General features: G+C 38.0%; 1 protein-coding gene across 1 annotated transcript in view; it reads right to left on the bottom strand.

Moving 5' to 3' along the window:
- The window catches only part of polr2h (RNA polymerase II, I and III subunit H), a 38,980-nt gene extending 27,814 nt beyond the window's left edge, over positions 1-11,166 (bottom strand). Inside the window, exons 1-3 of the mRNA XM_039764570.1 lie at positions 11,062-11,166; positions 9,657-9,740; positions 2-85 (exon numbers count right to left, since the gene is read on the bottom strand). Coding sequence (XP_039620504.1) covers positions 2-85; positions 9,657-9,729 — 157 coding nt within the window. The 5' untranslated portion in view covers positions 9,730-9,740; positions 11,062-11,166. The remainder of the gene's footprint in view (position 1; positions 86-9,656; positions 9,741-11,061) is intronic.
- Between the last annotated feature and the right edge of the window lie 5,297 nt (positions 11,167-16,463).

Below are 16,463 nucleotides of genomic sequence, written 5' to 3'. Positions count from 1 at the left end.
CCGAGGTCCACAGGGTAAATCTGAATATTTACATCAAGAATCAGATCCATCTTGAATGACTCACTCTCACAATGCAGTCGGGAAACTGAAAAGTGCCAAAAAAAAAAAATGAATAACAATGTTTCTGCGATCTTGTAACTATCAACAAGCCGTATCAAGCATTCTTTTGCAAATGATGAAGAAACTACATTTTGCAACAACGCCATAAAGTGCTCAAAACACCAATTGTATTATCCGATGTCTTATGTTAATTGAGAGGGCATGAATTCTTTAAAGGGCATTATTCCTCTTATGTTCTGAGAGAAAAAATTAAAGATCCTATTTTACTGTTTCAAGAAATAGAAGAGTGAGCAGTTTTTTTGAAGTACTGATAACAAATGGATACTATTTTTTTTTTCTGCAGTTTCTAGCAGGGTACAATGACAACATTTACTTCTATAGCATATTTTGATACAAAGGATGTAGATCAAAGTGCTTTACAAGATGTCAAAGAAATAGTAAGCAAATTAGAATTAAATTAAAAATATTGAATACATAACATACAAAATAAGTATACCGGATGAGATGGAGGTTTGTAATTGTAATGGAAGCGTAACTTAATAGATTTTAATGCATGTAATGTAATTATGATTGAGGCATATTACAATACAATTTGCATACAGGAGGACAAGGAAGCATATCACACAGAACAAACAGTTTTACAAATAGCAGAAAAGATTTTTGTCAAGTATTTCATACAATATAATAATCTGTAAGGGTTTCATTAACTTAATGCAGACATGGGAATGCACAAACCATTGTGCTTCTTTATGCCGGTCCCAAGCCCAGATTAATGGGGAGGGTTACGTCAGGAAGGGCATTGGGTGTAAAATTTTGCCAGATCAACATGTGGGCAATAATAAAGATTTCCATACAGGATTGGTCGAGGCCCAGGTTAACGACTGTCATCAGTATTGTTAACCAACAGGGCATGACCAGAGACAGGAGGAGAGGAGGAAGGTTAGGAGAGTGGAAGGGAGGGTAAGAATTTTGAATCTTGGCAGTATGACTGGTAAATGGAGAGTAAGTCGATATGATGGACAGAAGGAAGGTTGATATATTGTGTGTGCAAGAGATAAGATGGAAGGGGAGTAAGGCCAGGTGTATCGGAGGCAGGTTAAAATTGTTCTACCATGGTATGGTTGGGAGGAGAAATGGGGTAGGGGTTATTCTGAAGGAACAGTATGTCAAGAGTGTGTAGAAGGTGAAAAGAGTGTTGGACAAAATGCTGATTATGAAGCTGGAAATTCAAGGTGTAATGATGAATTTTATTAGTGCATATGCCCTGCAAGATGGGTGTGTGATGGATAAGAAAGAAAATTTCTGAGTGGGCTGGATGAAGTGGTGAACAGTGTATCCAAGCAAGAGAGAATGGTGATTGGAGAGGACTTCAATGCATATGTTGGTGAAGGGAACAGAGGGGATAAGAAGGTGATGGGTGGTATATGTCAAGGAGAGGAATGAGAAAAGTCTGATGTTTGTGGATTACTTGAAAAGGGTGAACATGGCTGAGGTGAATACTCATTTTAAGATGAGGGAGGAACACAGGGTGACATACAAGACAAAGATGCACACAAGTGGATTATACCCTGTGCAGGAGGATAAGTATGCAGGAGAGGCAGGGGAAAGCGTAGGATAATGCTGGAGAGCAAGAAGAGTGACAGAGTGAGGGCAGATTTAAGGACAAAATGGTGGAAGTTGAAAAAGGAAGACTGTAAGGTGGAGTTTAGGGAGGAGGTAAGACAGGCACTAGATGCCAGTGAAGAGTTATCAGGTAGCTGGGTAACTACAGCAGACATGGTAAGGGAGACAGCTAGAAGGTTTTGGTGTGACATATGGACAGAGGAAGGAGGACAAAGAAACCTGGTGGTGGAATGGAATGTTGATATAGTGAACCAGAAAGTGCAACAGATTAGCAAGAAGGAAGGACAGCTATGAAGAGGATGAAGAACGGGAAGACTGCTGGTACAGATGATATACCCGAGATTTTTATGAGAGATGGCAGTGAAATTTTTAACCATATTGTTTAATGCAATCTTGGAACATGAGAGAATGCCTGAGGAATGGAAAAAGAAGTGTACTGGTACCAGCTTTTAAGAGTAAGGGTGTTGTGTAGAACTGTAGTAACAACAGAGGGATACAATTGATCAGCCACAGCATGAAGTTATGGGAAAGAGTAATGGAAGCTAAGTTAAGAAGGAAGGTGATAATTAGTGAGCAGCAGTATGGTTACATGCCAGGAAAGAAAGCTACAGATGTTATGTTTGCTCTGAGGAAATTGATGCAGAAGTATAGAGAAGGCCAAAAGGAGTGGCATTGTGTCTTTGTGGACTTAGAGAAAGCATATGACAGGGTTCCTAGGGAGGGGTTGTAGTATTGTATTGTAAGTGGTAGTTAGGAGTGGCAGAGAAGTATAATAGAGTGGTATGGGATATGTACGAGGGAAGTCTGACAGTGGTGAGGTCTGTGGTAGAAGTGACAGATGTGTTTAAGGTGGAGGTGACATTACATCAGGGATCAGCTCTGAGGCCTTTCTTATATGCAATGGTTATGGACAGATTAACAGAGGAGAATAGAAAGGAGTCCTCTTCGACTGTGTTGTTTGCAGAGGACATTGTGATCTGTAACAAGAGTAGGGTGCAGACTAAGGAGGCGCTGGAGAAGTACAGATATCCTCTAGAAAGGACAGGAATGAAGGTCAGTAGGACCAAGACACAATATATGTGTGAATGAGAAGTAGTTCAGAGGAAAGGTGAGGATGCAGGGAGTAGAGTTGGCGAAGGTGGAGGAGTTCAAATACTTGGAATCAAAAGTAAAGAGTAACAGAGAGTGTGGAAAAGAGGTAAAGAAGAGAGTGCAGGAAGGGTGAAGTGAGTGGAGAAGAGTGTCGGGAGTGATTTGTGACAGATGCATACCAGTAAGAGTGAAAGGGAAGGTCTACAAGAAGTAATGTTATATGGGATGGAGACGGTGGCACTCACAAAAAGACAGGAGACCGAGCTGGAGGTGACAGAGTTAAAGATGTTAAGATTTGCATTGGATGTGATGAGGATGGACAGGATTAGGAATAAGTACATCAGAGGGTCCACTCATATTGGATGGTTTGGAGACAAAGCCAGAGAGGTGACATATGCAGATGATCCGCTATGGTGACCCCCAATGGGAACAGTCAATAGAAAAAGAAGGGTTTCATTAACTTGGTGTGTCAGAAAGTTTGTGAAATGAGTGAAAACATCTTAGAAAGGTGAGAGCTATTTCAATTTTTCTCTGTATATCCACTTTATTAAGATGGGTGGTGAAAACATTTTTTAAACCTCAACCTAAAAGAGAAAGCATGCCATGTTTATTTTGCATGTGGCTGAAGATTAGCTCCTATACATTAAAATAAGAGAACTGCAAGCATCTAAAATATTTTTTATAGTGTGGTTCTCATTTCAGAACTATGTCAACTTGGATTACCAAAATTTGCAAAGTCAAGTAATACACTAACACAGAATTTTTAAAACCAGTGGACAACATTCAGAGATTAATTCTCACATAGTTAATATGTACCAGTCCACAAAGCTGAAAATATCCATACAGCAAAATATACACCTTAAACACAAATTGCGTAGGTGTAAAAATAAATTAACTCATAATTCTATAACTTGCATCCAAGAAGAGCAGGACTAGGTAAGTCAGTGATAAGAGTGTTATTTAATTGACTTAACTAACAATCGAAACTAAAGATCTGAAATTGTGCATTAGGGAACAGCAAACAAACAAATGTAGGAAAGCAATTCAGTTCCCACCAGTCTTGCATTATACTTCAGAACGCTAAACTGTTCTGGTCCCAAAACTGTGACAGTGGTCTTAGAAAAAGGAAAAATTTTGCAAATGTCTGGTGTGGCAGAATGAGACCACCAATAAGCTATGGAATTAGAAAACAGGTTTAATTAAAAACAAGAATTCGCTTCTAATTTTGAAACTACTTGGAGAGGGATTGTTTGGAATTTTAGGCCTAAACTTAGCTCAACATCTGTTTGCTCACTACACATCATTTTTGAATAGCTGCCACTGAAGAAAAAAAGAGAAGTAATTCAGATAAGTGACTTGTTAAAATGAAGGGAAAAGAGGTCAATTAACAGAAGAAATTGTTCACTGATCAAGAAAGACACAGGAAGGAAAATCTGTACCCACAGTAGTCCTCAAGAACTGGATACCTCTTGCATATGAAATGCTTCTTTCTCAATGCAGAGTAGAAAATATATCAATTGTTAAGACCCTAATAAGGAGCGATGCCATGAATAGGGGTGACAAATCAAACCCCAGTTTTTTATGAATACTGATCTATACTAATAAAAGGCAAAGCCCTCACTGACTGACTTATCACTAATTCTCCAACTTCCTGTGTAGGTAGAAGGCTGAAATTTGGCAGGCTCATTCCTTACAGCTTACTTACAAAAGTTAAGCAGGATTCATTTCGGAATTCTACACGCAACGGTCATAACTGAATCCTACTTACGTACATATATACGTCCATAGCCTGTCGCCGTGTGAGACGGAGTTGCGTCCCCCATCACCACGCCTCCCACGTAGTTGGCTGCCTGCCTATATTGCGTCCCCCATCCCCACGCCTCCCACATAATTGACTGCCTGCCCATATAAGGCCGTCCGTCAGCAGCAATCCAAGCTGTGAGAAAACAGTAAAAAGGAGGCGTGTCAGATGTCGTGCTACATTTTCTGATGCAGCTAGATGGAAACAACTTTGTGACGCTGCCGCCAAATACTCCCAGAAAAATCCACAAGTTAATAGACATGCTGTTGTTAAATACTCGCAGGCAAATCCACAAGTTCATAGAGACGCTGTTGCTTAATACTCACAGAAAAATCCACAAGTTAATAGACACGCCGTCGCTAAATACTCGCAGGCAAATCCACAACTTCATAGAGATCCTACCGCTAAATACTCGCGGGCTAATCCACAAGTTCATAGGCACGGTGCCACTAAATATTTGCAGGCAAATCCACAAGTTAATACCGGGAATGCCTGTTAAACATCTTAGATTCACGAATAGCGATTTGGGTGGTGAGATGTCTATCGAGGTGATCACCATCGATCAAAGAACTGTCACTTACTGAGTGGTTTCCATTCTCTGTGTTACATATTGCACTGACATATCAGGCTCACTCTTGATATCCAGAGGAACATTGTGTCTTATGTATTGAATGACTGGGACAGGTTTAAGGTGTGGACTGATGATGGTACAGGAGATAATTATACTACACAGGGGAACTATAAGAGTTAAATGCTTAAGCCCTTCACCTATGCTTCTACATGCGAGTTGATGGCTGCCGCTTAATTGTTCGATTGTCGCTTTCAACTGTACCGAAATGGCCAAATATTTTACACCTTTGCAGAATCGCCAATGCCTCTTAAGCATCTTAGATTCACACGTGATGATTTGAGTGGTGGACACTTATGAATACATTTATGAATGTTTCAACTTTCAAAAGCTGGATGCGAAGTTATCATTGAAGCCGGTTGTATGCTTGCAACGCTTCACAGATGCCGAATGTCACTTCAGTCCTGCAAATACTACAATCCAAGCTGTGAGAAAACAGTGAAAAGGAGGCGTGTCAGACGTTGTGCTACATTTTCTGATGCAGCTGGACGAAAACAACTTTGTGATGCTGCCGCCAAATACTCACAGAAAAATCCACAAGTTCATAGACACGCTACTGCTAAATATTCGCAGGCAAATCCACAATTTAATACCGGGAATGCCTGTTAAACATCTTAGATTCACGAGTACCGATTTGGTTAGTGAACACTTCAATGAATGAAACCTGTTATCTTTACAACGGTTGACAAACACGGAATATAACTTGAACACAACACATTCTCCAAATACGAACCTGATTGAAAGAAATAATGATAATCAAATCCTTGATGACAGCAACACTCATAACAGTCACAAAACAATTACATTGACAATCATGTTACGTTATTTTTAAAATGTTTTCTTTTCTTTTTCATAACTTCTTTAACACACTACTTCTCCGTTGTGAAGCTCGGGTATTTTGCCATTAAAAATAAAATTGAAATAGACACTTCAATCACTGTTACAATCTAAATGTGATAGCACATGTATGTCTGTAGTTAACACAAGAATCCCTGAAGCCTACAAAAAAACTCATAATCCTGGGCCACCTTAAATTCCTTTGCACCTCCTCATTAGCATCTTTTGTTTTGTAAATATGTGTCAATCAACACAAGCAGCAAACAGCCTGCTATCCCATCCCCCTCACCACTTCAGCTCAACTTGCGCAAAATGTTCTCCCAGCTCAAGTCTTGTTCATCTGGGTGTGAGATGTCTGGAGTTGTATAGGGTAAATAATATATTGTTATTTGGAACGCATGCATTTCATGTGTGTTTCGTGTCTACAACAATCTGTGTAAATGTAGGATGACAGGAAATGCAAGAAACAAGAAACTAAAACAGTACTATAACATGAAAAAAGTTTCTAACGACAAAATTTTGACATTAAGTGTATAATGTGTGAAGATTTAAGTCCAAATATAAAACACTTTCACAAAAGGTACTTGTATAAATAAAAAAAAACCAAGTGCGCTTTTATTCAAGAATATAACCGACCGCTTGGGTGGTGCAGCGGTAAGAACTTCTGACTCATAATCAAGAGGTAGCGGGTTCGATTCCAGCCGATTCCCAGGTTTTCCATTTTGAGTAGTGAGCTGCATTTATTGTCACTATTGTACAATAAAAGCATACATTTGATTCGAGTCTGTAACATTGTAAATTTAAGGTACTTGTAAAGGTTAGCTTTTTTTTCAGCTTTATTCTCTTAGTCACATTCACTCTCCCCCAATCTGACACGGCTGTTTTCAAATAAAGATGTGCTATAACAGAGGTGAACTCAGATGAGGATGAGGGTTTTCACCTTTACACCTGGTGCAGCTGTGATGTGCTCATGTGTTAGTGGACATTTCTTGCAGGGAGGGCTTCTGTTCTCTTTCTCCGATGTAGAACCATCATCCGAGCTCACCTGTTATAGCACGTCTTTATTTGAAATCAGCAGTATCAGATTGGGGGTGAATGTGACTGAGACAATAAATCGGAATAAAAAAAAAAAACAAGCTAACTTTTACAAGTACCATAACTTTACACCGGCTGTTAAAAGACTCAAATCAAATATATGATTTTACTGTACAATAGAAACAATAACAGACACTCACTACTCAAAATGGTAATTCTGGGAAGTGGCCGGAATCGAACCGGGGACCTTTTGATTATGGTTCAGCAGTTCTTACCACTGCACCACCCAAGCGGTTGTGTCAGTGTCACACCCTAGCCCGATTTCTTTTTCTTCAGTTATATTCTTGAATAAAAGCACACTTGTTTTGTTATACATGTACCTTTTGTGAAAGTCTTTATTTGATATTAGGACTTCAGTCTTCACAAATTATACATTTCATGTCAAAATTTTGTTGTTAGTACTATAACATGAAAAAAGTTTCTATTTTAGGTATGTGTTCAACATTTCTTGCATTTCCTGTCATCCTACGCACATGAAATGCATGTGTTCCATATAATAGATTATTTACCCTATACAACTCCAGGCACCTCACACCCAAAAAAACAAGACTTGAGGTGGAAGAACTTTCTGCCCGAGTTGAGCTGCGGAGGTGAGAGGATGGGATAGCAATCTGGTTGCTGCTTGTGCTGATCAACACATTTACAAAACAAAAGACGCTAATGGAGAGGTGTGAAGGAATTTAAGGTGGTCTGGGATTACGAGTTTTTTCATAGGCTTCAGGGATTTTACTGTTAATGTAACATTGTATGTTTCATTATTTTTAATATTTTAGTTTTTTTGCTAGCAACATATCTGCAATGCATGCCGCACTTATGACTTGTGCACTAATGCTCCTTCATAAAAAAGGATATTCTGTGCATTGAATGTGAAATGATCAAAAAGAAAAGAGGAATCCGGACACTTCACATGCCTGCTAATATAATGCATATATGAAATATAAAGAATTCCTACAGCCTGCTGCTCCAAATAACATAACAGGATTAAATTAAATGGGATTCTTTCCACCCTCTACATATTCAGCAAACATATAATGCATGTAACCTTAATACTTTGTTTATTTTGCCTTTGTTTTAGTAATTGTGTGTTAATCCAGCAACCTCCAAAAGACTGAATATGGCAGTTATTTCCCATTATGCTAAATGAGAAAGGAAACCAGCTGTTGTTTGCTTCAATGAATGCTTAACAGTTTTAATATAAAACAACAGCTAAGCAGGAATTTTGGGTTCAAGTTTAGAACGGAACGGGATGAGAAGCAAAATTATTTTTTAAGGGTACTAGAGCAGTGTTTACTTTCTGTTGTTAGTACATTGGTTAACCCAAAAGTGGAGCAGTTTGGTAGAAAAATTGATTCACTTTATAAATGACAAGACAAACAAACAACTGAAAGTTATAAAGATGCCAGTTATTGAAGTGATGTGCAAAACGCATACAAAATATAAAAATACCATTAACGGCATACTGCACAATAACATGCAGTGAATACACTTGACTTGAGCATTCCTAGTTTTCAGACTCTGTCTCTGTTTAACATCCGTTTGCTCAGAGGTTGATGTGCTTGCCGCTTCCTGAACAGCTCTTCTTTTCTCCACACTAGCGGCCCGCTGCTTCTCTTCTTTTGTCTACAACTTTTCACGTTAAAACTGATTAAGTTAGTTTTTGTGTTGCAATTACTTAGTACATTTTCTTTAATTTCTCACTTAAGCTGGCACTTAAGTATTCAATCTGCCTCAAGAATGATTACCGAATGTGGTAGGGAATGAGAACGGCGCCCATACACATTTGCCGCATGGCTGCCCTGCTACATGCTGCCGAGAGTTGATTCTACAATAAAATAAAATAAAAATAGTAATAAAAATTATCACCTCGAAAGCGGATAGTAGATGTCACGTAGTGTATGTGTACCAAATTTCAAGTCAATAGGTGAAACAGTTTGCGAGCTACAGGTGATTTAAAATCCTGGACAGACAAACCAACAGCCACGGTAGTGTATTATACAAGAAGATTGCAGCATTGTCTGAAGTAACATCATGTTGAAAGGAGTGCAAAATTTTAAATATAAAATAAAATAAAAAAATTGAACGTCAGTGTTCGCCTTTTAAATACTTTTCTTATCTAGATTTGAATTATATTCAAATAGTGATGTTTGTTCTGATAGTTCTGGTCATTAGGTACATGCTGAACAGGGTCACATGTTTTGGGAACCTACCCTGACCTTGCTGGAATGTTTATGACATAATCTTGCACTCACAATATAACCACACATGGAGAACCCGGGAACCAAACCCGGGTCTCCTAACTGCAAGGCAGCGCTATCACTGCACCACCGTGCTGCCCATATATATATATATATATATATATATATATATATATATATATATATATATATATATATATATATATATAAAGAATATGTTTAAAATACCGCAAAACCAAACAATGTGTAGATTGTTGTTTCTTTCCAGAAACTGACATTTTTCTTTCAGCTGCACAGTAAAGTTGAAATTTTTTGCAAGTCTTACCTCTATCAAATTTCATCCCATCAGGATCAATATCCTTTACATCAAATATGTCTTCAAACAGAATCCCTGCCATGGAAGCTCAACCTAGAAATAGGATGATTAGGTGAAGAGATTACCTCAGCAATCTATATACACTATACTAAAAGTTACAATTTTAGGAGACACACCATTAACATGCTGCACTAATGCTGCCCCCAAATAAAAGTAGGGTCTAATGATGAACAGTAATCATGGTAAAGCACACACAAAAAATAAGAAGTACATAATTGTTGCATAGTGGATTCTACTTCGAGGTATGGCTTGATGGAATCCCTCTTATCAACAATACAACAATCATTCATTTTGGATAAGAAACTGTCAGTTTGTAGTGCGAGATGGTGACTTTCTATTATTAGCAAAACAAACTCAAACCTGCATTGGCTGAGGATTTTAATGGACTGCAGTATTCAAGTCTTATCAAAGATTTAACTGAATTTCAGTCTTGGCTTTGACAGAGCAAATTAAGGACATTCACATTTACTTTATGATTTAGCTCACTGCTCTACTGAAAGGCTGAATGTCCTCCCAGTTTTAACTCTTTGCCATAGAGAACAGGTATTCTTTCAGTTTACTTTAAGGACAGAGGAGCATTGCTGTTGTCCAGTAACAATGACTTTTTAGAGTGTAAACAAAATGATGACATAACAACGTAGTAAAAACTGTGTTTATGGAAGAAGCAGTAATGACTCAGCTGCTTTAATGCCTCATTTGTATTAAGAAAAAGACTTTGGGATAAGGTATTTTTTAATCAGTTCTCAACACAGAAAGATAAGGCATCAATGCTAAAGCAATACATATTATACAAACTATCATATTCAGGGGTCAATACTACACTACATCTAAATATAATCAAAGTAATTCCACTTATGCATTTCCCAGTTTGTGTCCTTTGAAACTTTGAAGAACAGCCAACTAGTACTTAAGCATGCTCCTTAATGTATTACTCACAATATTTACTTTCCCTGAGAAGCTTTCGCGATATTTATTTAAACAACTATGTACAACAGGGAGGCAAGTGTCAGTTCTTCTACTAATCAATTCATAGATTGCTCTAAATACGACAGTGCATGCCAGCCAAACTGCTGGCCTTTTAATCGTCACCCCTGAAAAATTGTAATAACACACAGCACAGTATATGACCTGCTGCCTTCAAAAGAACAAGAAAATGAGGACTAAACACTGCATTTAGTAAAGCAAGTACTCGAATTAAGAAATATTTAGTCTGAAACAAGGACTAGCACCTAATTTAGTGGTGGTTTGCAACGAACAGACTACAACTGCATCCTTCAGACTGCCAAGTCCTACATGCAGTTGTTCTTAAGGCACACACTACAACGCCAAAAAGTTCAAATTCGTATAGCCTTACCTGCACGTCTATGATCCGTACAGCAAAATCAGCCTCACGTGTTCACAACACTACCGGCAGCGTTCCCGCACATCCGCTGTGAGATCATCGCAAGCCCGTCCTCACTTCCGCTTCTCCTTCAACTGAAAGGCGGCAGGCCGCGAAATATTAATGCTGATCCATTACTGCCAACTACTGGATGGAGGTTCCAACTTCAGTTACCTCTTTTGCTTACAATTATTTCATCTAGAATATACGTATTAAGGCATTTCTTGATTTTTTATATACTTAATAAAGGCTTTAAATAGACTGGTATTCTCAGTTATATTGTAAGGTAGTTCTTTAAAATTAATAAATGGGAGTTCCATTTGTTCAAATGTACCAATTATACATCCACTCTACCATATTTCAAACACCAAAACAATGTAGTATTCTAATGTTTCTTTAATCCCATATTTCTTACATTTTCCTGTTTTACACCTGCCAATACAATAATAGTATTGATTCAAACCAACACGTCCAAGCCTTAACATGCTAAAAATAACTTCTTCCTTTCTCACTTGAATAACTGAATGTTTTTACTGTAATATATATCTTCCTTTTATCACTGTTCTCCCAAACATTTTGCAATTCCCTAAAAACTGACAGTTTAATTAAACATTTAATAACACTTTTGCCCAAAGAAATCTTATAGTCTGTTTCTAACTAATTTCTGCTTACTTGCCTGCTTTTTCATTTCCATACAAATACCATCATGGCAAAATAGAAATCTTACTGGATGCAAGAAGATAATTATTAAATAGATACTCCTCCACCAGTCTTACAACTCTTTGAATGAATGAATGAATGAATCACAAATTTATTCCCCATATTGATATTCCCAACAGTCTTCTACCCTTTCCATGTTGGACTTTGCTTTAAATAGAGTCAACAGTTAAAACTTAATAATTTCCTTCTCAAATCCAACGTAATGCTTACATTTCTATTAATAAAGTATTTATTGTGGTAGATGGAAAGGCTCATACAAAATATTCTAAGTGTTCTGTACTGAACTTTGTTCAATTATGACAATTTAGATGAAACTGAACCATATGGCTTCTGACTGTAATCTATTACAGAACTAAACTAGTGCTCCCCTCGGTAATATCACAAGACCAAACTGGATTTATTAGGGGCCGACACTTATCTTCAAATCTTCGACGCCTGTTTAATGTAATATACTCACCAACTAAATCAAACACCCCAGAAATATTATTATCATTGGATGCAGAAAAAGCATTCGACATGATTGAATGGAAATACCTTTTTACTATTTTGGAGAAGTTTGGGTTTGGCCCGAACATTTGTGCATGGATTAAATTACTGTATACTAACCCAGAAGCTTCAGTTTGCATCAATAACATTTGCTCAGACTACTTTAAACTAGAACGTGGCACAAGACAAGGATGCCCTTTGTCACCACTGCTGTTTGCAATTGCCATTGAACCACTGGCAATACATTGTCGAAATACTGATCAGATAAAGGGGATTAGCAGAGAAGGACTGGAACAGAAAATCTCATTATATGCAGATGACATGGTACTGTATATATCGGACCCAGAAAATTCTCTGCCTGCAGTCTTAGCAGCACTCACAGAATTTCAAAAGCTCTCTGGTCTCAGAATTAATCTGAATAAAAGTGTACTCTTTCCGGGAATTCGCAAGCATATAATATTAGATTAGACACCCTTCCTTTTATCATTGCAGAACAGTTTAAATACCTCGGGTAAACATCACAAGTAAACATAAAGTTCTATATCAACAAAATTTCGTCGTCTGCATGGAAAAAATTAAACAAGACTTGCATAGATGGTCAACCCTTCATCTCACACTAGCTGGAAGAATTAACACTGTTAAGATGAATATTCTTCCTAAGCTCCTTTTTATTTCAAAACATACCAATATACATTAATAAATCGTTCTTTAAGCAATTAGATTCAACAATAACCTCATTTATTTGGAATTCTAAACATCCACGCATCAAAAGAGCGACCCTACAAAGACAAAAGGCAGAAGGTGGCATGGCTCTACCTAACTTCCAGTTTTATTACTGGGCGGCAAATATACAGCGATAAGAACCTGGACACAAATAGAAGAACATACACAGGCATGGACCGCAATAGAAGTAAAATCCTGCAGTACTTCTTTGTATTCCTGCTCTGCTCCAATAAACACACGCTATCGGCAATACACTAATAACCCAATTGTGCTCCACTCACTTAGAATCTGGAACCAATGTAGAAAGCATTTTAAGACGGAGAAGCTTCTTTCTGTGGCACCCCTGCAAAAGAACCACCTCTTTCAACCCTCACAAACATATGCAGTTTTAATATCTGGAAAAATTTGGAATTAACTTGTTAGAGATCTTTATATAGACAACGTCTTTGCATCCTATGAACAATTACAGTCCAAATTTAACATTCCAGCTACAAATTTCTTTCACTATCTTCAAATCAGGAACTTTGTTAAACAGAACCTTCCAGATTTTCCTCATCTTGCACCCTCATCCACGCTGGAAAAAGTATTGCTCAATTTCAAGGAGTTAGACTCCATCTCTACAATATATAAAATCCTTTTACAATCCCTTCCTTTCAAAGATCCAAGAGGACACTGGGAAAATGACCTCTCAATTAATATATCAGAAAAGGAGTGGAAAGTAGCAATGCAGAGAATTCACTCAAGCTCCATATGCGCAAAGCATACAATTATACAACTCAAAATTATATATCGAGCACATCTGTCTCGACTAAAACTCTCCAAAATGTTTCCAGGGCATGATCCAACCTGCGAACGTTGCAACCAAGCCCCAGCCTCACTGGGTCACATGTTCTGGGCCTGCACCAAATTAACATTATTCTGGACAAAAATTTTAATTACCTCTCAGACAGTCTTGGACTCACAATCCCTCCTAACCCATTAACAGCTGTGTTTGGGGTTCTTCCAGAGGGTCTTAAAGTGGAGAAAGACAAACAAATTGTGATTGCATTCACTACACTGTTGGCACGCAGACTTATTCTGATAAACTGGAAGAACCCAAACTCTCCTCTTTAAGTCAGTGGGAAACTGATGTGTTATATTATTTGAAATTGGAAAAATCAAATACTCAGTTAGAGGATCTGTGCAGACTTTTTCAAAACATGGCAGGATCTAATCAGTAATATTTTGAAATGAGTTTATAAAGCACAGAGAATTTGTTGATTTAGGTATTTTTTACAAGCCTTAAATTTTACACCATTTGGCTTGCTCTCTCTCTCAAGGGTGGGGATCGATCTGTTCTTAGCATAATTCTTTTTTTGTAAAAACTTGATTACTATGTATTGATTATAATAAAATTAATAAATAAAAAAAAAAATAAATAAAAAAAAAGAACTAATCACTGACATGTTTATCCTTTATAATGTACTTCTATCTGCTCCCCATAATTTTCCCGAAACACATCTCATTAAAATTACTGTGCTCTTACATTTTTGTACTTCTCCTTCTTCATTAGGCTACTCCCATTAAGGATCGCCACAGTGGATGATTTGTTTCCATATGTTCCTGTCCTCTGCATCTTGCTTTGTCACACCCACCACCAGCATGTACTCTATCACCACATCCATAAACCTCCTCTTTGTTCTTCCTCCTTTCCGCATGCCTGGCAGCTCCATCCCTAACATCTCTCGTCTGCACCATCTAAACCAACGCAATATCATCTCTCTGGCTTTGTCTCCAAACTGTCCAACCTGAGCTGACCCTCTAATGTACTCGTTCCTAATAGTGCCCATCCTCGTTACGTCCAATGCAAATCTTAACATCTTTAACTCTGTCACCTCCAGCTCTGTCTTCTGTATTTTTGACTGCTATGCCAGAAATAACCCATTTGTTAGCCCTCTGCCTGGAATATGTGCCCCAAAATAAAATATTTCCCAAACTAGAAATGGTCAAAAAAAATCACAATCATTAGCGTCTTATTTTGAAGCTTTCAACCTCTCCCATCATACTCTTAACCCAAGCTGCTAATTTTAAAGGACTCACATCACATAGCTTCATCTCTTCAAATGTTTGTTTAAAAATAACTATATCAGAATCATCTCGTCTTCCTCTTTTCTTTTCCCCTACTTTTATCTCTGCAATCTCTATCTGTTCCACTTTACAAGTCTTGTCGACCCTGGTGGTAAACCCTGATCGATCAAAACAAACACAAACCTGTATCAGCTAGTTCAGGGGTGCCCACACTTTTTACGGCTTGCGAGCTACTTTTAAAGTGACCAGGTCGAAATGATCTACCTACATTAAAAATTATATATATATATACACAGGTGCCGGTCATAAAATTAGAATATCATGACAAAGTTGATTTATTTCAGTAATTCCATTCAAAAAGTGAAACTTGTATATTAGATTCATTCATTACACACAGACTGATGTATTTCAAATGTTTATTTCTTTTAATTTTGATGATTATAACTGACAACTAATTTAAGACCCAAATTCAGTATCTCAGAAAATTAGAATATTGTGAAAAGGTTCAATATTGAAGACACCTGGTGCCACATTCTAATCAGCTAATTAACTCAAAACACCTGCAAAAGCCTTTAAATGGTCTCTCAGTCTAGTTCTGTAGGCTACATAATCATGGGGAAGACTGCTGACTTGACAGTTGTCCAAAAGACGACCATTGACACCTTGCACAAGGAGGGCAAGACACAAAAGGTCATTGCTAAAGAGGCTGGCTGTTCACAGAGCTCTGTGTCCAAGCACATTAATAGAGAGGCGAAGGGAAGGACAAGATGTGGTAGAAAAAAGTGTACAAGCAATAGGGATAACCGCACCCTGGAGAGGATTGTGAAACAAAACCCATTCAGCTGCAGTCAGTGCATCAAGAACCACCACGCACAGATGTATGCAAGACATGGGTTTCAGCTGTCGCATTCCTTGTGTCAAGCCACTCTTGAACAAGAGACAGCGTCAAAAACGTCTCGCCTGGGCTAAAGACAAAACTGCTGCTGAGTGGTCCAAAGTTATGTTCTCTAATGAAAGTAAATTTTGCATTTCATTTGGAAATCAAAGTCCCAGAGTCTGGAGGAAGAGAGGAGAGGCACAGAATCCACGTGGCTTGAGGTCCAGTGTAAAGTTTTCACAGTCAATAATGTTTGGGGTGCCATGTCATCTGCTGGTGTTGGTCCATTGTGTTTTCTGAGGTCCAAGGTCAACGCAGCCGTCTACCAGGAAGTTTTAGAGCACTTCATGCTTCCTGCTGCTGACGAACTTTATGGAGATGCAGATTTCATTTTCCAACAGGACCTGGCATGCCATGCCGCATTGCTGCAGTAATCCAGGCCAAAGGAGCCCCAACTAAATATTGAGTGCTGTATATGCTCATACTTTTCATGTTCATACCT

This window comes from Polypterus senegalus, chromosome 1 (assembly GCF_016835505.1).
Source record: "Polypterus senegalus isolate Bchr_013 chromosome 1, ASM1683550v1, whole genome shotgun sequence".
Classification (NCBI taxonomy): Eukaryota; Metazoa; Chordata; class Cladistia; order Polypteriformes; family Polypteridae; genus Polypterus; species Polypterus senegalus.
The sequence above is the reverse complement of the archived record's forward strand: the minus strand, read 5'-3'. Positions and strand labels throughout refer to the sequence as shown.